The sequence below is a fragment of the Anabas testudineus genome, chromosome 13 (assembly GCF_900324465.2).
Source record: "Anabas testudineus chromosome 13, fAnaTes1.2, whole genome shotgun sequence".
In the NCBI taxonomy this organism is placed as follows: domain Eukaryota; kingdom Metazoa; phylum Chordata; class Actinopteri; order Anabantiformes; family Anabantidae; genus Anabas; species Anabas testudineus.
The window spans coordinates 24,162,790-24,184,848 of NC_046622.1; the positions used below are offsets into that span (position 1 = coordinate 24,162,790).

At 38.2% G+C, this 22,059-nt stretch overlaps 1 protein-coding gene across 8 annotated transcripts in view; it reads left to right on the forward strand.

The window, feature by feature from the left end:
• The window catches only part of LOC113148183 (RNA-binding protein Musashi homolog 2-like), a 200,322-nt gene that overhangs the window by 132,185 nt on the left and 46,078 nt on the right, over window positions 1-22,059 (forward strand). For all 8 annotated transcript variants that reach the window (XM_026339772.1, XM_026339754.1, XM_026339780.1 and 5 more), the window contains exons 8-10: window positions 954-1,036; window positions 15,463-15,577; window positions 15,966-16,040. In XM_026339772.1, coding sequence (XP_026195557.1) covers window positions 954-1,036; window positions 15,463-15,577; window positions 15,966-16,040 — 273 coding nt within the window. The remainder of the gene's footprint in view (window positions 1-953; window positions 1,037-15,462; window positions 15,578-15,965; window positions 16,041-22,059) is intronic.

Genomic DNA, 22,059 nt, shown 5'->3' on the forward strand with positions numbered 1-22,059 from the left:
TTACATACTTTTACTTGCAGCTGAGAAAGTGTTTTTGCTTTCATGTTCTTTTGGTATGAAAAGCCTAAACTATCATTTGCATTAGCTCTTGGTTTTGGAACTTGAAAACACAGCAGAAGTTACAAAGAGCTAAAGAGTTTTCCAGCCTGCTTCAAAGTAAATGAAAGTAGAGCTGCTGCTTAGTTTTGTACCACCTGACCAGCCAATCAGAGTGAGGGACAAAGAGTTGTTTCCTGTGCTATAAAATCTAAACTACTAAAATCTAGGAGGCTGAGCCCATCCTCAGTACCTCTTTGTATGTGAGCATGAATCGATTGATCCCCATTATAATTAACTATGTAAGTGATTGGAATTATTACACAACCCCCTGAAGCTAACATGGTTCACAGAGGTAAAGAACACATGCAGCACAAACGTTTGCCCCATATTTCTGCATGAAATGCCAATGATCAGTTAATTCTAGTGAATCAGCTGAATGACCTGTATTACTTCACCCAGTTATGATCGGGACACCTCTCCTACAACTGGGTAATAATGCTAAAAATGCTTTGTCATTAGTTCAGGCCTAAGCTGATTACCTTCTGTCCGAAAAATAAGCAAGGTTATTATAAGCATCAGTTCTTTACTGGTGCCTGTGGTCATTTTGTTCGGCATTTTCTTCACTCACTTTAAACCAAAACATTTCCACCCAGATTTGAGATGCCTATCATTTTAATCTCTGCAGGGCTTTTGTTGCACCAACACTATAAAGCTTAGTGAACCTGGGAAAGTACACCTCTGTGTAAGGAAAAAAGGTCAATTTCCACCTTGTAATTGATAGAAATGAATGTTTGTACATGTAAGCAGATCATGCTTTTGTGGAATTATGGTCAAGTATCCCCTCTTCCATATTTCTTGCCCCCTCTTTCTTTTCTCTTACCATATTTTTCTCTGCCCCTCTGTCTCCTCTGCAGGTTTTGGCTTTGTAACATTTGAAATTGAGGATGTGGTGGAGAAAGTCTGCGAGATCCATTTTCATGAAATCAATAATAAAATGGTGAGTGGCTCCCATAACATTTCAGAATGTCTGAGATAGATCTGGATTAATATTTGATTTTCTTAGAGTAACAGTGAAAATGATAGTGGAAAGTGATACTAAGGAGACACTAGAATACACACACACACACACACACACACACACACACAATTGTTTCAGTTGTGAAGATACTTATTGATATTAGTCATGTCTTTGCTCCTGATCTCTAACATTGCAAACTAACCCGAACCTTAAAACAATGCCAAAATGTGCTGACCATGATATTGAACTAAAAGATGCACACACACAGACAAACACCTGGACCTATGCAACCTCCAGTGTGATACTGAGAGATGAGGGAAGTGGAGGTCAGCTGTCTGTTCAGTGCAACTGATCACTAACCATGAAATTGTGTGTATGATACCGAAGCACGAAAAAGGGCAGAACGACCTGGCCCTACCTCTGCCCCCATGTCCAATTTCCACGCCAGGATGCTCTGCAAATTAGACTAAAATGGCCAGCCATGACTGAAGGTTTGTCATTGTAACAGATAAAAAAGGTCACAGTGAAAATGGCAACTCCAACAGGAGGTCCCAGGTTAGTGTATGGTTACCTTTCCCGACCTTCATCTTATGGCTAAGTTTTGTTCAGTACTATTTAGTTTTTTCTCTATTGACACTGATGAGAAAGGAATGACTGGAACCAAAAGCACAGAACATTAAGTCTCTGACATCAGTCAAGATTAGAAAATGCCAAGTATCACAATTCCTATAATTGACCCCCCCTTTGTGTTTTTATAAAGCCATCTGTGCTTGTAAAATGCCCATATTATGCAAAATCCACTTTTTGGTTATTTTGGTACATGTATATAACTCTATGGTGCATTTAGACAAACACTACGTATGTTAGACGTGCACGTCCTGCTTTTGTTTGTAGAAACCAGTCCCTTAGTGGCTTACTCAAAGTTTACGCTTGAAATGACGTTGTCAAGTCTCCAGGGCCCAATCCCTGCTCTCTGGATCTAAACAAACTGTGATTGTATTTGTTTTTGCCAGAGCGGTCCACCCACAATTGAGCAAAGCAGAATGTGTGTGTGAGTGTGCGCACGTGTGCAGGGTTCCAACCGTTCATCGCTGCTGGATTGATTTCAGGACTGAAGCTCAAAGATGGACTGGTTCTGGTTCTGACTGTCTGTGACGTAAACCTGGACATAAGTGACATAAGTGTTACAAACAGAGTGTTTTGTCTTGCTTGTGTTTGCTGGAGCAGTTCCCACTTAGCAGTTAAACCAGTAAAGGTGTGTGTGCACTCACATGTGTGTGAATTTCCGACCACTTGTGTCTGCTGGATTAATTTCAGGACTGAAGATCAAAGATGGACTGATTCTGACTTCCTATGACCTACAGCCGGGTCTCATGCAACCTCACTCCACCTTAAAACCGGTCATTTTTTAAAAGATCTCACATTTTCAGACTTACACGCACTATAATCAACACTATCAACAAATATGTTGATCCTGAACATATTAAATAAAAATACATAGGCACAGTTTTTGTTTGCCAAAACCTGTTAGATAATTCAATTTATTATGCAATTTAATTGCTATCCATAGCAATCACTACAAGCACAATCATATTAGAGCAGTGCTGTTTAGATGCCAATGTAGGCCTGGAGTGACAGTTTGAATTCAATTCACTTTATTTATACAGGTCCAAATCATAATAAAAGTCAACACTTTTGCATTTGTAAAAAGACGCTGTAGGCTGCCATTGTTGTTGTTGTTGCCATAGTTATTGTCGCTTTTCCAGCGGTTGGTCTATAAGGCTGTGGTGTCCAGTGTCGTCTTCTATACATATTTCTATGTATAGTGTCCAGTGTCGTCTTCTATACATATTTCTATACACATTTAATAAAGCCAGGAAACTGGAATTTTTAGAGTTAAAAAATCCTGCTCACACTAACCATTCTTCACTTTCAGTAACTGAAACGAGTAAAGATGTTCTTAAAAGCTTTTATTTTGTCAATCTTCAATCTAAATGTGATTTGACCTCAACAAGGGGAAAGTGTAAAAACACAATAGTTACCCCTGATTCTCTTTATAGACTCTCTTTATAATTATCTTCCTGATGGGGCTTCATAATTCTGAATGATGTGACTTGCTATGTTCTCATTTTTTGACTGTGATTTTAACATTTTGATGTCCCTGAGTGTGTGTGCTTACTTCAGATCTTTATTCCTGCTGTATTGGTTATCAAGTGTTTAATAAAGTCCTTGGTAGTATAGTATATTTGTGAATGAAACTACAAATATAGCAGATGTACTATATATAGATTTACACAAGTTGATTATACAAATAAATGAACATACAGATACACATACAGCTTAGTATGAAGCACTGACTTAAACTTAAGAGTTAGGAGAGATGTGGGTAGCCGGATTTTTAACATCACATCTCTAGTTAACTACTTAGTCGTGTGTTAGTGAAGGATAGGTTTAAGGATTAGGCTACAAAATAAAATATCTTCTCACGCATACAGCAGTACAAACACAAATTAGCATTCCACCAAAGGTCTTACCTTCCCTTACAATAATTATAAGATGATCCCATGCTGCTGTCAATGTGAGCTCTTTTTCCCCTGGTCTAATTATTGTCACTGAGTCAGCATGCAACTGCCATCATCCAAAGAACTCAGAGTTGCAGACAGAAGGAAGAAGCCCTGCACCCGCTAGCTATTGATTTTCACATAATAGCACATCACATGCTTTTATTGTTTGGGGAGCTCAACAGTGCTGACCATGATTTCTTTATTTTAGTCGATATCTCCCCATAAAAAGCCTGCAGCCCCAGTCTTCCTTTGACACCACTCATCGACTGGCCTGCTTTAAATTGGGCTACAGGGGAATAGCATGTATTGTTAACACCAGCAGGGGAGGGCGGGCAGAAAGAAGGGGTAATAGAGGAACATACGGGGAAGAGAAAAAGAATAATACTACAGCCTGGAATCCCAGTCCTCACAGGCATTAATACTAAGTTCCAACTTGCTCAGTAAAGAAGCAGCAGTGTTTCTTAATTTGCTTTGGCTGATTTCTCTTAGTGTGGGCTAATACAAAAACCTATTTCCCAAATGCATTGTGAAAATCAAGGCATACTGGCCTACAGCAGATAATACTGTAGAGTGGAAAATTTATAACTGCTTTTATTATTCTTCATTCTCAAACTGGAGAGGCATAAGGAACCCCTGTTTACACTCTCAACAACAGCTCTAGATCACGTATGTAAGAATAAATAATGTGCGTTATTTTGGTTTCTTCCTCTGTCATCAGGAAGTCACCTTTTTCCACTTACAAATGTTTTAATTCTTTAATTATCCCTCTTTGATCCAGAGATGTTGTGATTCATAGTCACCACCAAGACTAGGGGCCTGTATCACAAAGTGAGTTCAACTATATCAGGTTAACTTGGAGTTAATCTGGCATGCCTGAACCTAATATTTACCATCTTGGATAACTGGTATCGCAAACCATGTGGGTTTGCGAAGCCTGGGTTTTCCTCTCTTGCTACAAGCATGTTCATATGAAAGAAGTGGAGTTAATAATCAGAGGTGACCTTGACAGAAGGTTTTCTGTCTCTGGTATATTTATGAATGAATAGTATGAGATTAAACAGTGATACGTGTAGAGAAATATGGTTATACAGCAAGCAAAAAATAGTTTCCTAAACTGTGAACAGTACAATCACATAAAAAAATGGAAGGTATAGGTATACAGAAATTAGAAATAATTGTTATAATGGTCCTGCTGAGAATGTTTTTCTCCTTTGCCCGATGATGAAGAATCTATTCTCAATATGTGATACCATCATGCTCTATGCAGATTAAAAGTAATCCAGCTTTGTGATGCAAAAAAACTTGAGTGATCTCAAAGATGGCTGGATAAGGGGGCAGCTAATCTACCTTCATGATACAGACCCCTAGGCTTCTTCTGCACTGTGTGCTTCTTTTTGTCTTCACAGACTGAATCATAAAACAACAACAGAATAGAATCTCTTTTGAATTCAGGATGCAAGAAAATTTTGTAAGGTCTTAAACCTTACACTGTTAAGTATCTTGGGATGACAGCGGTTGTGATTTTGTGGTATATAAATTAAATTAAATTGAATTATTATTTTAATTTAGAAATATATGTCTGTATATCTAACTGTGTTCAGTCATGTGTTCAGAGGTTCTTTTGGTAAACATTTAGCACTGACCACAATACAATATACACTTCATAAAGCATCTTAATCATGAAATTAGTACACACCTACACAAGTTTTCAAACAGGTTGAGTGTTAGATTGAACACACATGCAGGTACAAACTACACACTTGTTGTCATATTAAGCTATTGTTATTCATCAACAGTGAGCTGCTAACTGGCCAACAGATTTTTTAATGTTACCTGTTGTGATCTGTCACGTGTACCCTGAACAATCCTTACTTTTCTAAATTGGTTAATAGTCTCTCTGGTACTGTAGAGAGAGAGGTTACATCGTACTGTGAGGAGCTGACTAAAGATTGAATTCCACATTGCTGGAAAATGTATCCTCTTTACCACAGCCTGACCTAGTCTTCTTTAAATATTCAGTCTTCATTCTTTAAAGACAGAGGGTCCAGAGCCCATTTATGTGAGAGAAGAGAATTGGAGGGAGCTGGCAGTCACCATTCAGGAGAAATGATGAGTAAGTGAGACTAAGAAAAACAGAACGAGTTTCTTTGGCTGAAGGCTAGGATTAGTAATCAACAGAAACAAATACAAAATACAGACACTAAATACAGCTAGAGAAAAAGGCGCTTGGACATCCTGTCTGTTAATCTGATGTGGTACAGTACAGGGAGCAGAAAAAAAAACTGAAGCAGAGAAGATATGGAAGACAATCTGCCTTATTTACAGAACATTGGCATGAGTATAGCCAGTGTAGATGATTTATAACAAGTAGTTGTAATAGTAATGATCAAGTATTCATTATTATATTCTACGTTCTACAGTTCACATCAGTTTTTTGGGTTGTGATTTCTAGGACAAACATTAATGGCTCATTTGTACTTTTTTCTCTCAATTTATTTTTTCCTAAAAACCCATTGAAAGAGTGGGACATTTCTAAAATACATTGATGAATAAATTAATATAAAAATATAAATTTGATCAAGTTTTATAATTTGAGTAATTTTTAATTTGTTAGGAAACGTGCAGCATTTTACCTCATTTTATTATACAACTTTTATTAATTATTTTTATATTATTATTGAGGTTTTTTGTTATTTTCCTTCCCTTTTAGTTTGTTTGTGAGTAGAAAGTAGAAGCAGCTGCAGCAAGACAAAGCATTTTCACTTCGGGATTAATATGGTTCTTTCTTAAATTAAGCGCAATATCAGCCTAGTTGGATGGTTGTAAAGTCAACATTTTGACAGATACTTTTTTTCTTTGCACAGCACTGCCTACAAGCATACGATTATGGCTATAAACCAGAGTTTTAAAAGCTCTACCTGTGTCCATGTGTTTCCTCTGAGCTCTGCTTTCTTTTTCACAAACATAGGCAAATTTACTAAATTGCCCAGGGGTGTGAAAGTAAATGTGGTGGCCAATATGTGTGAGGATAGGCTACTAGTTTCCAAGCATAATATATGCAGTGTAGAGGTAGAGAATTATATCTGTAATTGAATATCAGTAGCTGCTGAAATCATTGCAATGTGTCTTGTGTTTTTTCAGAACGCAGAACTTTTACCATGCACTCCTTTAGTGCACTTAATAGAAGAGAGTTTAAAGCTGGAGCATAAACAGATAAATGCACCTCATCCATCCAGAAAATGGGATAAAAAGATCTCTTCTAATATTCGACATGACGAACAATGCAAATGCGTTCAAGCAACACATTTGCTGTGACTGTAAAGAAAAGAAGGGGGGTTTGTGGAGAAATGTATTTTATATGCAGAGTACATGTTTTAGACATACTGAAAAGATGCAATCCACCATGTGACCTGAGTTGCATCCTCTCTTTGGGACACCACTGACCTCATGGCTACTGCTTTCCAACACAAACGTGCATTGTTAAGGGGATAAACACATATTCTTTGCTTGCAGAATGAGATCAACATACGTAAGTGCACATTTAAACACAAATACAGTACACATTGGGGTTTTTTTTAAATACACTATTTATTCCAAATCCCACCATGGCAGTGTGCATATGGAGTTCAAACCCATTCAAAACAATTCTTAGCTTATTAAATAATACATGAACAACAAGTGATTCTTTTCTTTGCACAGATTATGTGTGTTTTAGTTTTGAAATAATTTTGGAATGACCCCCAACTTCTGTGTAATCGCTTTTCAACTCCAGAAGCAGATGTGGAGGGCATTTTAGCTTTATTTCCTATGCAATACTAATTCATCATTTCAGCTAAATGTGAAGAAAATTTACACTTACTGAAAACACAACATTGGCCATTTTTTCACAGCCTCGGGCAGCACAGTATTCTCTGCAGGGAGGATTTTATGAAGCAATCACAAGACTAGAAGTCTGTGGGTACAAGGCTTTAGATTATTTATAGTATTGCACCAATCATAGTTTTAGCTGTGTATTTTTAAAATCTCTACCCCAGTCTCTAAAAATGATATCCTTACTAAAATGTATCTGACACTAAAACTTGGACTGCTTGTGAAATGCCTGTCTGGTCAAACTGCTTCATTTACAGTTCTTTCATATTGCTTTACACCGCTTTACATCAAGTTCTTTGAAGGCCAAACTGGCCATCTGTTTCTGTCTCTTTCCCGTCCACCCTCTCAGGTAAACTGTGTCACTGGCCTTGACCAAACATGGTACAGAGGTTGACAGGTGTTTTGGTTGTAAAAAATTAAAACGTTATTTTTTTTCTAAAGACAAAACCTTGAATAAACAATAGATACATGTACCTGATATATTTTATTTGTATTGTTTATTTTATTACATGACTTTTGAATTACATTATTATGCTGACAGTTGACCTGTGTCATACACCACAATGCAGCACACTTAATTTATGAAGCTGAAGCTACTAAAATTATACAGTAGGTCATGATCCCTGGTGATTTTTTTGCTGATTGGTCTATTATTCCCCCTGCCCCGCATTCATTATGCTGGACTCTCCCTTTTTCCTCTCTGACAATCACACAGTCAACGACTCCACTCTTCTGTTATTGACCAGTTTTTTGTCTCCACTAGCCACTTCCAGCTGGTGCCATGCTCTTTTGCTCTACATATAAGCCAGTCTCACTCACCTACCAGTTGCCAGATCTTTTGAGAAATGGTTTAAAGAATTTAGTGTCAACCTAGTTAAGTTATATATAACTAAACTGCAATTAAAGATAATGTTTTTGTGGGGAACGTAATTGCAACTAGATTACGCTTTCTATTAAATCCAAAACTAAAGTAAATGTATCACAAATACAGTTACTCTAAATTGGTTGTACTCTGGCACGCACAGCACAAGGTTAAGGTTGTGGGCTGGCTTTATAAAAAAATTTCAGTCACTTCATACACAATATCTTTATTATGAGACATTTACTATGTAGTAAACAAAAAATATATAACATTTATATATATATATATATATATATATATATATATATATATATATATATATATATATATATATATATATACATATATATATACATATATATATATATATATATATATATATATATATATATAGCACGTTTGAGTATCTCATATCAAAGGTGTTATTTTATTTGCAGTTTCGTTGTATTGAAACTTATTTTTTAGGAGACAGGGTTGGGTATATTGTATATACTGTGATCTGATACTGTGATCTACAGATCATAAGGTGAAGTGCAGGGAGGTCTGATGATGCAGGTGAACACAAGCTCTTTCTGCTTTTGAATTACACAAAAAGGGAATTCTATATTACAAAGAATTCCCCATGAAGGAATTATCATGGGCTTGATAATGATAAACCTTTATCGTTTGCAACCTGTTGTTCAAATTGCATGACATTATATCAATGTGATGCGAAACAACAAAATAATTTAGTGACTACCACAGAAGTCTGCCTGTTGTCAAGTTTGGCATACTGTCTGAACTTTATCAGTATCTGTAACAGCACCTATTTGAGGTCACATATACTTGAAACAGGCAAACTACTATTGTATATTTTTAAGTGCAAAGTGGGGTGGCATACGATTCAAAATTCTTCTGCTCAGTTGTAAATAGTTATTGGGGTGCAGTTTCAATTTCTACATTTATTGTTCATAATACACCAACTTAAACTAAAATTTACTTTACATAATCAACTTCTAATTGATTCAACATGGTGCAAACCCACAGCATGTTTCTCCTTATCCCATAGCCCAGCTGTAGGATGAGTAAATCATCATGCACATTGAATTGGTGCCTAAAATCTTCATAAATACAGGTTAAAACAGAATGTTTTCTGTTGCAAAAACAGCTGTTTATGTCAGGACAAATGTAAAACATGATAACATGGCAATATGATGGACTGTATATCAAAATTCATATGTCTTCCTTATGTCCAACATTCAGTGTAGCTTGTTTACAAACCTCATGGCAAAGAACACTTGACATTTGTGTATGCAGCTTCATGCAGATAGCTTCATACACCAGACACATAGTTAATATTCACACCAAGAAATAAATGTTAGTTGGCAGCAGGTTCATGCACCAGTACATGGGCATGGAGTTGCTGGGTGCCACTGACAATAGTGTTTCACCTGCTGGCTACAGTTGCAGTTGGAAGTTGACATAAACTGTAGATAGACAGTGATAGACAGTAATGATCGGCTTGACATTATTTGTTTTAGCTTGTTTTTGTTTTTTTTGCTGGTTCATAATTAATGTACAATATACATCTTTAATAGAAGAAAATTCCAACAATTTGGTGCACAGACCTTAATTCATGTTGGGTTATTAAAGATACAATATATGCTCCAAATACAGGCTTACACTTGGCATGGTAACCATAAACGAGCTTCTCGGAATTTGTGGTTAGAAAGTTGAGTCGCTTCTTGACTGAACTGGAACTTGGAACTGAATTCACTTAAATGTGTTGGGTTTTCTGGCCCTTCGATAAGGATAAGGTTGAGGTCTGGACTTCAGGCCATTCCAAAAGCCCGCTCTGTTTGGGGTTATTGTTCTGTCGAATAACCAATTGTGTCAAATTGTTAACTATCTAGCTGATGGTTTGCTGAAGGATTCTGAGGTTATCCACTTAATTTTTTTATCCACTTTGTACAGTGCATCAGATCCACAGGTAACTAGTGGCCACTGTCAACCTATTAACAAAAACTTTGCATGAAGTACTAAATTAAAGTTTTACTTTTACTGCACACACTAAGCTTGTGTACTTTCAGTACAGTACAGTTCTATTTTCATGTCATTGAGACCAATGCAACATCACTTTTCCTACAAGGTCCAGTCTAAAATTTCTTTTAAAATAGATGCATTATCAAAGCCACACATCAAAAGACAGAGGCAGACAGACAGGGATATGGGAGCAAAAGATTGAGAGAACCATTTTCTGCACATAATTGTGTAAGTCAAAGCAGTTGCTGTTTGGTGCTGTAACGTTAACTCGCCTTTATAGCTCCCTAACTGGTTGTAATAGAACACATAAATAAAAAAGGGCTGTACTTTCCTTCACCCCACACTATATGGCAAAGACACAGACACATTAGTAACACATATGTTAAACATGCATACACACCTTTTTTTACCCTCTCTAAGAGAAGCAAATACTATTTCATGTCTAACTCATACAAAAATCCAAAGCAGATGAGGGTACTATAGGTCTGACCTGATCAGCTCTTGTTTTATGACAGCCACATCTACAAAGAACTGCTCACTAGACAAGGGCATATTCCCAATATTATGTGAATACTAGGTAATTAGTATTCATAAATTAGAGAGATTGACGTTTTAGACTATTAGTCGATTTTAGACCATTAGAGTTGAACTGAGTGACGTTTTATTATTAGAGTCTCAGTGTTATTGTATTATGACAATAATACAGAAATATATATTTAAAGGCTTGTCTAAGATTCATCATTTGTTCAGTCAGTCTAGTCATTCCATCTTTAGTCATCTATGCTAATCAACCTGGGGCCATATTTACAAAGCTTTTCCCCTCAAAGTTAAGACTAATTCCTAGTAAAAATAAAAATGATTCACAAAGCATTTAGCCCTTAAAGGTAAGTAGGGAGGAGGAGTTTAAATATGGTTATAAGACAGTAAGGTAAAAGAAATATTATCCAAACACTAAACATCAATGATAACAGACAGTGTATATCAGTGTAGGGATAATGTTTGTGGATGATCTCATAAGAGATGTGCTCACATCAACCACCCAACACTAGAAATGATAATATGACACAAAACAGTGACTTGTGTCTTGTGTTGCGACTTGTTTCAGTAAGGAAACTAATTGCGGTGCTTTCATATTGTAACGTGCATGTACCTCATTTATTTCCACAGGACATTCAGGCCATAGAGCAGAGCTCCCCAGTGTTCTTGATACAATTGATGGGACACAGAGCCACATTATCACGCCATGAGAAAATAAAATATTTTATTATTTAATCTTTTATTTTAAGTGCTAATTCTGCTAATAAAATAGACTGACCAGCAATCACTATCTGCTTATAATATATCCTGTAAATATAATCAAACATCAAACTGTATAAATACTTAAACCATGTCTTAACATGACAGTAAGCCTATTCCTATCCTATCATTTTATACTCCTCATCAAGAACACATTTTTATCTTTTTTCTATATTGTGACAAGTGTACATGTGGAGAGGCAGGAAACAAAGACCTAAACTTTGTGGCAATCTCTAATACCTGCCTACACCCTACCTATTATTAATTTTATTATTATTGTTATTTCCCTCCTATTCTCCTGGGGGCCTCTAAATGCTTTTCAGGAACCTTTGTCATGCTGCTTAACTAAAAGGTTGCTCTAGAGTTTCCTAAATCACTCTTCAGCTCAAACTCTGAGCTGGAACTTTTAGGCTAAGTTAGGAGCTCTCTGAGACTTTTATAGGAACATTTGTGAATACGGCCCCAGGTAACAACCCTAACCACTCACATTTTATGTGCCAAACCCCAACCCATGTATAGTTATGCTTGAAGTGTAACCACAGTGACTGTTCACTAGGCTCTATGATGATTCTTGCAGGTTGAATGCTGCAACTCTTTATTTTTTTGAATGAATTACTATTACATTACTATGTTGCGTTCATGCAGGTTTCCACACATTATCCAACACATACTGTACAAACCTCAGAGGAAAATGTCCCTCAAATATCTTTAAGTTGTGACATAGATGCACTTTTGGTACTCTTACTCTGTGGCACCAAAGTCTTTATTACCGTTTCAGTACTAGTGGTTGTGATGATGTGATGTAGTATTAGGTTAGTAGCTATAATGTACCTAAAAGTAGATAAAATAGCTTGTGTAATGAGTCGGCTATTTAAATACCACTGAGCTATATTGCTGTGCTGCTATCAACAGGCCATAACACACCTGAATACCTTAGTTGCCAATAGGCTTTTCCTAATTAGTTTCCCTCTATCATTCATCCTCATGTGTTAACAACTAGGTTTGTTGGTTTCAGGTCATTTAGATAATACTAAACAAACAGGCACAGACAAATATGCTTCAGGGATGAGAGATCATTCATTGTACATCACAGAAACTGTTGCTGTGAAACTGCACTACTACTTTCACACACTGCTCTGTGCTTATTTATTACAGCAGCTGGAACAGACAATCTGGATCCTCACCAGTTGCACATTAGTACTGATTTAATCACTAAATACCTTGCTGTTATAGTTGACCTAAGGGCTGCAACACCAAAGCAACACAAAAGAACTAGAAGCTACTTAGACTGACATGTTGCCTTCATCACTCCAACCATCCATTCGTACCTGGGATCTTTCCTTCGTCTGAGCCAAAATAGAAAATAACTCTCCATACCCACATGTGGCAGTATTCATTTGTCATTTAAAAACGGAAAGCAGAAGAAGTAGCTCCTATAGCACATGTTGTATAAGTAGGAAGTCCAGTTGTGATGACTCAACTTCCAGTCACACCAAAGATTTTCTGGAAAAAACATCATCCATCCATATTTGTCTGATAGAACATCACCTGTAGTGATGATCTCACATCACCTTTACTTATATTCAGTATATACCAAGAGTCAAGCACAAGGTGGTGTTTGATTATTGCTATTTACAGTTTATATATGTTTACAAAGTGTTAAACAAACACAGACCTATAATATTAATTTCTATGCAGATAATGCACGCTTGTATGCTTGTATGGCCTTTTTCCATCTTAAATTCAAATTCAGTGAACTACATTTTGAACAGACAGCCATTTTCATTGTACGATCTGGCAATCAAAGCACAGGGGAAATGCCCACCATAAAAATAAAAAAAAAAACACTCAAAAGGACATTCAAGCCAGAAGGTGTTAATGTACCCAGATATTCTGTCAAAATACCCTTTCTCTGCTGGAGCATTTTTCTTGCCTCCCTAATGGAGAGTATAGGTAAACTCAACACCTATAAAGTAGTTTTAAACATAATGAATCGGTGGTCAACTGTAGTGTACAACATAATATATAATATCATACAATATACATATAATACAATAATGTATAATTGACTCAAGCTAAACTAATAGTCACAATGGTTATTTAATCATATACATGATATGAATATCACTTGAACTTTCCTCTCAAGAAATTGAAACATTTCTAGCATTTTGCTTAAATTTTTTTCTTTGACTTTGATATTTTGCTTGCCTTGTACCTTAGTTGTAATTCACTTTAGATAAACGAGTCTGCCAAATGACTGTAAATGTAAATGAGTATCTTACATCTATATCTGATGTATTGATTGGTTTTATGAGCGGCAAAAAGGTCAAGGTCATTGATGATGTGGTTTGATGGTTGTTTTACTGCTGGCCTTTCCAACTGCCTGTAGTTGCCTACTCTGCTTTTGTCACCTGGATGATTACTAATTGCACCCTGCCAAGTGCCACCCACCACTCCTCATCTCTCCACAGGGCTAGGAGTGGGTGGGCTCTGCCAATCTAAAGCCCACACTGAGTGACATTTACTGTTGGCTGTTTGAGCACTTCTGTGTCACTTCTTAGACTTTTGTATCGCATTAGATATTAACAGCTGCTCAAGTTACACCATACAGCTGTACTCTGTTAGCTCAGGCCTACTCATTTGTATTTTGATTACAAGGATCAGCACTGACTCTCCATATGTGGTTGGTAAAAGCAGGGAAACGCTACCTTTTAAGTAGGCACCAGGCTCCTGCTGAGACAGCCCAGAGTGCTCTCCCTGCAGCACTTTCTGTATCCACTTGATTGGGTAATAATTACAACCTCCTTCTATTCACTGCTAACGCACTCTGTTTTCAGTTAAACAAGAACTTTGAAGGGTAAAGCAGCCTTTGGCACATTGTGTTTTTCTGAATCTGGCATATTGATTGAGGCATAATGATGATATTGGCAAAGCCATTCAAACAAAGTCTCTGTGACCTTAAGCAAATGGCCTTGGAGCAATGCAGGACAAATTAGCATTTCCGATATCCCCCCTGATAAAGGCAGTAACAGTGAAGTGGGGGGAAACAGTGCAGGAGACTGGCAGTGTGTGCATGTGTCTCTGTGTGTGTCTTTGACTAAGGAAGTGAGAGAGAGAGGAGACAATCCTCTTTTAATTTAAGGAGTGAAGTAACAAGACAGAGATGCGACCACAGGAATAACAGAGGGAAATTAAAACATTAGTTGCACTCACAAATGACGTGCAGCAGCTGTGAGATTGGTGCACCAAAGCCAAGCTTGAATAATGAAGTCATTCTCTCTGATGTGGTCCAAGGTACATTCAATTGGATGACAGACTGATGCCTGGATTATACCAAAAATATAAAATAATAACCTCATCTTCTGCACTAGAGAAACTAACGCCCCTCATAAGTGTAATAAAATAACAACATTCTAAAAGGTGAAATTTGTGATTTGTGAAGTGATTTATACTGTGAAAATCATATTAGTTTGCTGAATTTCATATTTTTACAGCTTAGCTTTTCCTGAAAGCACTTGTCGATAAGGAATGTGTGTGTGCTTGACTGGAATGCCTGCAGTTTAAACATCTTCAAGAGGCAAATCAGGCAATGGGAACCACAGATGACTGAGCGGCTTAAGTTTTAAGCAAACTACAAGTACAGATTTTAGTTTTTACTGCAAACTAAGAAAACTAGGAAAAGTCATAACTTTTCTGGAAGTGGGGTTTGAAGTAGACATTAACTTTTAAGATGATTTGATTGATCAGTTTCTGTTGTGAGCATTGTTGCCGTTGTTGTCCATGTTCCACAGGTAGAATGCAAAAAGGCCCAGCCTAAGGAAGTGATGTTTCCTCCAGGGACACGAGGTCGGGCCAGGAGTCTACCGTACACAATGGATGCCTTCATGCTGGGCATGGGCATGCTGAGTAAGTGCACTGCTTTTCTGCATGTGTGTATTTCTTCAATTTGGTGGTCCTGTTAATCGGAAAATCTATGATATTCCTGTGTGCGGTCACATAGTTTCTTTTATAACTTCTCATGTCTGTAACAGTGCAAAAACACTGTCTAAGACGCTGCCTCACTGTGTTTAACAGTAACGCCTTGTGTCTCCTTTGAACAGTTTAGGTTCATTTAAACTGAAACTGCATTCTAACTATGATTTTCTCAATCTGACCTCAGATTGTCAGCTTGATTTATTTTTTACTCATAGAATATAAATATACATACACATAGTTTTTTGCTTTCAATTTACATTATTTCAGCTTAAGTTCCCGAAGAGCATTTAATAACAGTTATCTCTTACCTTCTCCCCAGGTTATCCTAATATTGTAGCTACATATGGCAGAGGATACACTGGTTTTGCCCCAAGCTATAGCTACCAGTTCCCTGGTAAGTTTGCTTTTAAATTGTCTGATTCCTCTTCCATCACACATACACATGTGTATCAGATCTTAGCAAGGTTCTTCAGGATGAATATGTAATGCCATCACATCAACCCAGTCTTACCAGCTCTACTTAAAGGACAAATTCCTTTCCTGGCAACCCACACACAGCAGTCTAATCTCAGTGAAATGCAACCCCTCCTTCCTCTCCAAATTTGATTTGATAAGGTGACACTAAGCTATTATTTCCCCATTCACTGCCTCTAAACACCTTTAAAATTGGAAACGCCAGAGCTACGCCTAGAAAGCTAGTCATCAGTAATCCACACTTAACACCTGATTTCATGGTTTATTTAGCAGAGTGGGAGGTGGACTGAAGTGCCAGTTCCCTGTCTTACACCGCCGCCAACATGTGACTATACCTTCTTCTGATAGGAATTAAAGAGAATTGCTGCTGCTGTGAAATTTGTTTCGCACATATTATTATGATGTAATTCTTTTAACCGAACCAGTCTTGACACATTTTCATGTGTGTAAATATTTGTTGCTATATGTGCTGTATGTGGATTTAATGCAGCTGTAACTAATATCTGTAACCAGTTAGGCAAAGGTTGTATTTCCTTTCTAAACCTCTAACAAGGAAGAATACTCCACAACTGAAACAAACAACAGCTGCTTTGCAAGATTCAAAACATTGGGTTTTCGGGCATTATGGTGGCTCAGTTTGGATACTGAAAGGCTAACTTGTTGCAACTTGCAGCAAGAGTTGCTTTGGAAAAGAGTCTGGTCAAATCTCAGCTGGCCTTTTCCTTTATTATTCCGAACATAGGTGTTGTTGATTCAGGAACAACTCAGACACAACAATGACAAAAAAAATCCAGAAAAATGCGTTTCAAAAAGAGTTATAAATTAATTTGCATTTCCATGAAGGAAAATAAGTATTTGATCCCCTATCCGTCAGCAAGATCTCTAGCTCCCAGGTGGATCTTATACAGGTAACGAGCTGACATTGGCAGCCCTCTCAGCTCGTTACCTGTATAAAAGAGACCTGTCCACAGAAGCAATCAATCAATCCAGATTCCAAACTCTTCACCATGGCCAAGACCAAAGAGCTTTCCAAGGATGTCAGGGACAAGATTGTGGACCTACACAAGGCTGGAATTGGGCTACAAGACCATCGCCAAGCAGCTGGGTGAGAAGGTGACAACAGTTGGTGCAATTATTCGCAAATGGAAGAAACATAAATTAACTGCCAGTCTCCCTTTGGTCTGGAGCTCCATGCAAGATCTCACCTCGTGGAGTTTCAATGATAATGAGAACGTGAGGAATCAGCCAAGAACCACTCGGGAGGAACTTGTCAATGATCTCAAGGCAGCTGGACCATAGTCACCAAAAAAACAGTTGGTAACACACTACGCCGTGAAGGACTGAAATCCTGCTGTGCCCGCAAGGTCCCCCTGCTCAAGACAGCCCATCTACAGGCCCGTTGAAGTTTGCCACTGAACATCTGACTGATTCAGAGGAAGACTGGGTGAAAGGTGTTGTGGTCAGATAAGACCAAAATCGAGCTCTTTGGCATCAACTCACTCGCTGTGTTTGGAGGAGGAGGAAGGCTGCCTATGACTCCAAAACACCATCCCCACTGTCAAATATGGAGGTGGAAACATTAGGCTTTGGGGTGTTTTTTCTGCCAAGGGGACAGGACAATTGCACCGCATCAAAGGGAGGATGGATGGGGCCATGTACCGTCAAATGTTGGGTGAGAACCTCCTCCCTCAGTCAGGGCATTGAAAAGGGTCGTGGTTGGGTACTCCAGCATGACAATGATGCAAAACACACGGCTAAGGCAACAAATCACTGGCTCAAGAAGAAGCATATTAAGGTCATGGAGTGGCCTAGTCAGTCTCCAGACCTTAATCCCATAGAAAATCTGTGGAGGGAGCTGAAGGTTCGAGTTGCCAAACATTGGAGAGGATCTGCAAAGAGGAGTGGGCCAAAATCCCCCCTGAGATGTGTGCAAACCTTGTGCCAACTACAAGAACGCTGACCTCTGTGATTGCCAACAAAGGTTTGCCACCAAGTACTAAGCACGTTTTTCGAAGGGATCAAATACTTCTTTCCTTCGTGGAAATGCAAATTAATTTATAACTCTTTTTGAAACGCATTTTTCTGGATTTTTTTTGTCATTGTTGTGTCTCACTGTTCAAATACACCTACCATTGAAATTATAGACTGATCATTTCTTTGTTAGTGGGCAAACTTACAAAATCAGCTGGGGTTCAAATAATTTTTTCCCTCACTGTATTTATACCACTCTCAGATTCACAGGATTGAGCTACTGTGCTACTCTAGGCAAGTTCATTATAAATCTTATCTATAATCTGAGTAAATCTTAAAATAAAATGTTTCTTAAATGTTTTTTATATAGCAGATACAGTACAAGGTACAGTAGGTCAAATATTTGAATAAATGTATTGTTTTTGTCTTTTCATGGTTAGATTCCCTAGCTATGGTTCCGGTGCCCATGTAAAGCCCCATTCAACCAGCTCCGACTGTGTTGTCAGTTTTTTAATGCAGGAATGATTCCTGGCCTCTGATAATATTGACTTACAATATTTTTAGATCCTGACACATAACTGATGGCGCAAACTGATCTACTAAGGGTCCACACAGATGACTGTCTTTCCAAAAATGTGCACTGGTAGATTTTGCACCTTTGAAAGAAATATGCATAGATAAGTATTTTTGCCTAAGTGCACAAAATAGAGGGAGGAAAAATGGTGAATACATAAATTAAACACACACATTTTGCTTTATCAAACCTGAAAGATTTAAAAATAAGACAAACATATTGTCTGTCCAGCAATCTGATTGTGGCACTGTTGGATAAGCTACAGGCTGATTTTGAAGCCAGTCACAAGAAGAAGCCACACTGTATCTGCCAAACCAAACCTGTCTCTGCATTTTCTTGCATCTGAGTTATTAATGAGCATTATTACTGCAGTTTCATTTTTAGTTTACGGTTAGAATGCACTGAATGAGGCAAAACACAGCCTTTTTATGGTCGATGGATTCCCCAGAGTTATTGAAGAGATTGAATATACACATGTAAAACTTGTTTGTGAAACGATTTCACAAAGACTGATCCTGTGTACAGTGATGCAGATTGATTTTTAAACACTAGTACCAAACAAAATGTGCAATTGTTAAGATTATGCACTTAATGTAGTACTTGATATTTAAAATCTTAGTAAATCAAGTCATTAGTCAATTGGCAGACACTTCCAAGTGACACTTTCATCCCAAATTACTCTCAAACTTACACAAAATTAGCAACTTGTTGTCCTTGACCTATCCTTGGGTACAAGGGTTAGTGTGAAACACAGTTCCCATTCCATGAGCCAAACTGAAACTGCCAGGGTGAAAATTAGAAATCCTAGTCCACTAGATCATATGGGGAGCAGGATAATTTAGTGATCTGTGTCCTTATTATTATGTTAGTTACTGTATCACCACAAACATATACAGTGAGCCTGTAGTTCAGGTCTTAGTTGTTTTCAGGAGATCTCTTCTATGTAGATTCTCAGCTATCCAGGTCATCCCAAAGGTGCTGTCCACTCACAAGTACAGGTAAAATTGTGGTATTTACTGTATTTTAGAAATGAATTCTCCAGGAATGTACCCTGAACATTTGACTGGCCAAAGCAGTGTATTGTCAGAGAATGTTGCATTGGCTTTGAAACTGGTCAGGTAGAGCTGCAATATTTCTGCAATTGTCAAGGTCACCCTTGTGCAAGTTAGTTGAAGAGCTCATTTTTGCCCTAGTTAATTTCTCTAATTATATTTGTAAAATCTTAGCACCACAGTGTTTCCCTGTTTGACCACACTGATTAAAAAGCAAAGGTTGGGGTGGAAATGGGCTGAGGGACGGAGCAGTGCTAGCGCAGTCCCATGGTGTGACACAGCCGGAAGAAACAGGATTAAAATACATCAGCCTCAGGACTGTGCTGCCTTCAAGGCCACAGACCACAGCACACCAGGGAACACGGCAGGCTGCTGTCACTCTTCACACACTCACACACACACACACAGCTGATGGCCCACTAGGGTTGGCCAACACAGCTTGTCAAATCCCAGCCTCCTCCGACTGTGATATCTCCTCCAAATGCCCTTCCTCATCAACAGCGGTTGTTCCACAGAGTACTGATGGCAGAGCTTTGTCTCCTGAGGCTGAGCAAGGGATCAAAGTCTCTACATTGAGTATGTAGCTGCAATCACAAACATAATGCTTAGTGTATCTTCCTCTCCCTAATGACATGGAAGGTGTTATTTATCTATGGTGCTGCCAGATAAAAGCCAGAGGCAAGAGAATGTTCTTCTCTGGCATCATCAACCAAATGCTCAATTTGCCTTGGCAGCACATTACACTTGGATATCTTTCTTTTATTCCTGCCTCATCCAATCGGAGACCCTTTATAAAGACCCCATAAAGGTGGAGCTGATTGCTTTAGATTAAACTTTTTCAGCTTTGCTCCTAATCCCATGGCTCACTCCCGTCCCCCTGTTCTTCCCACTTATTCACTTTCCCTGTGATTTCCTGATAGCACCAGAATGACCTTGGTGCTCAGACATGAAAGGTGGAAAGTGTTTTTTTTTTTCCTCCCCTCGTCTCCCTGTCTTTCCCCTTCACAGTGTAGAGGGATTTAGAATAGTTGGCTCACCGTAGAGGTTAAAAGGGACTGTTGAGAAAACGAGGAGCTCATCTTTTTCTGAAGCACTGCCCATAATCCTCGCCAGGGACTCAATTCAGAGGAGGTCAAACACAGTGGCTCGTGTCGGCGTATGTGTTTTCGGGAAGGCTGGGAGTGTTCATTCTGCCTCGCCATTTCTTTTCTAACAACTGCTTTTGGCTCCATTTAACACTGTTTTATAACAACGGCTTTATATTCAGGCCAATTCAAAGTCAACTTCTCTCCATTGTCTTCTGTTGTTTTTTAGAGCTCATTTGGATCTTTTTTTAATATAGTATGTAGTGTGTCTGGGAACGCAGCGCTTCTGGGAAATGGCAACAGTGATGATGTTTATGTTCCTGCGTTGGCATGGCTTTGTTCTATTTGCTATAGATGTCATTTTAAACCTGTTTCCATGGGTTTCACTACTTGTTTCTCTGTTTTGTGGATCGGTGTGTGAGAGATCTATGGCTTATGAACAAGTAAACACACACTGTGACACTCAACAATATCTCCAAGAGCAGTTTCAAGGCTTTCTAGTGACTGAAGAATACAGTGAAGATATGTCCTGCTGGTTACCTGATGTGAACCCAGTTGTATTTCTATCTGTGGAGAGATTGTACCAAGAGGAATTGAAGTTAGTTGAGTTTTATCTTGGATTGAATTGAATTATAATTGCATTACAGCTTTGCTTGCCTTTTGTGATCAATACATTGTATCTGAAAGACATCTAAAGCGAATTTGACTATTCCGGCGCAAGGGATACATCAGTCTTGATTGGTTAAATTCCTTCATTTATGAATAACTACAATCATCTGGTCAACTGCATGGATATAGGTGGATGTACCCCTTTAGGTGCTCTGTAGAATAACTGGTGAAAAAAGTATTTTAAACACTATTGGACGTGAATTCAGGCCTTGTTAAAGAGGCACAATTCCAGGTCCACATTTTTATTCTGGGGCTCTACTAAAAATAATTTTGGATGATTTACTGAAGAATTTCAAGCTTATTTCCTTTTAATGGGCCTTTATGCCATACCCCTTGTGATCCCCTGTCTGAAATGGTTAGTTTTAGCGCCTGCCCCCACCCCTTCCCATCCTGTGCCCACAAATCAATTGTCTCCTTGTATTTGTTTCTGATGACCTGTCTCTGATGAGGACTGAAGGTCACATCACAGTGGTGCATGCCTGCTTATGCATGTGTGCGGTAGTGAAGCACCAAGGTCACAGCCGTTAATAAAAGTTTACTTTCCCTTCTTTTACTCTTACCTTTTTCTCTGCATACATGTTCGTTGAA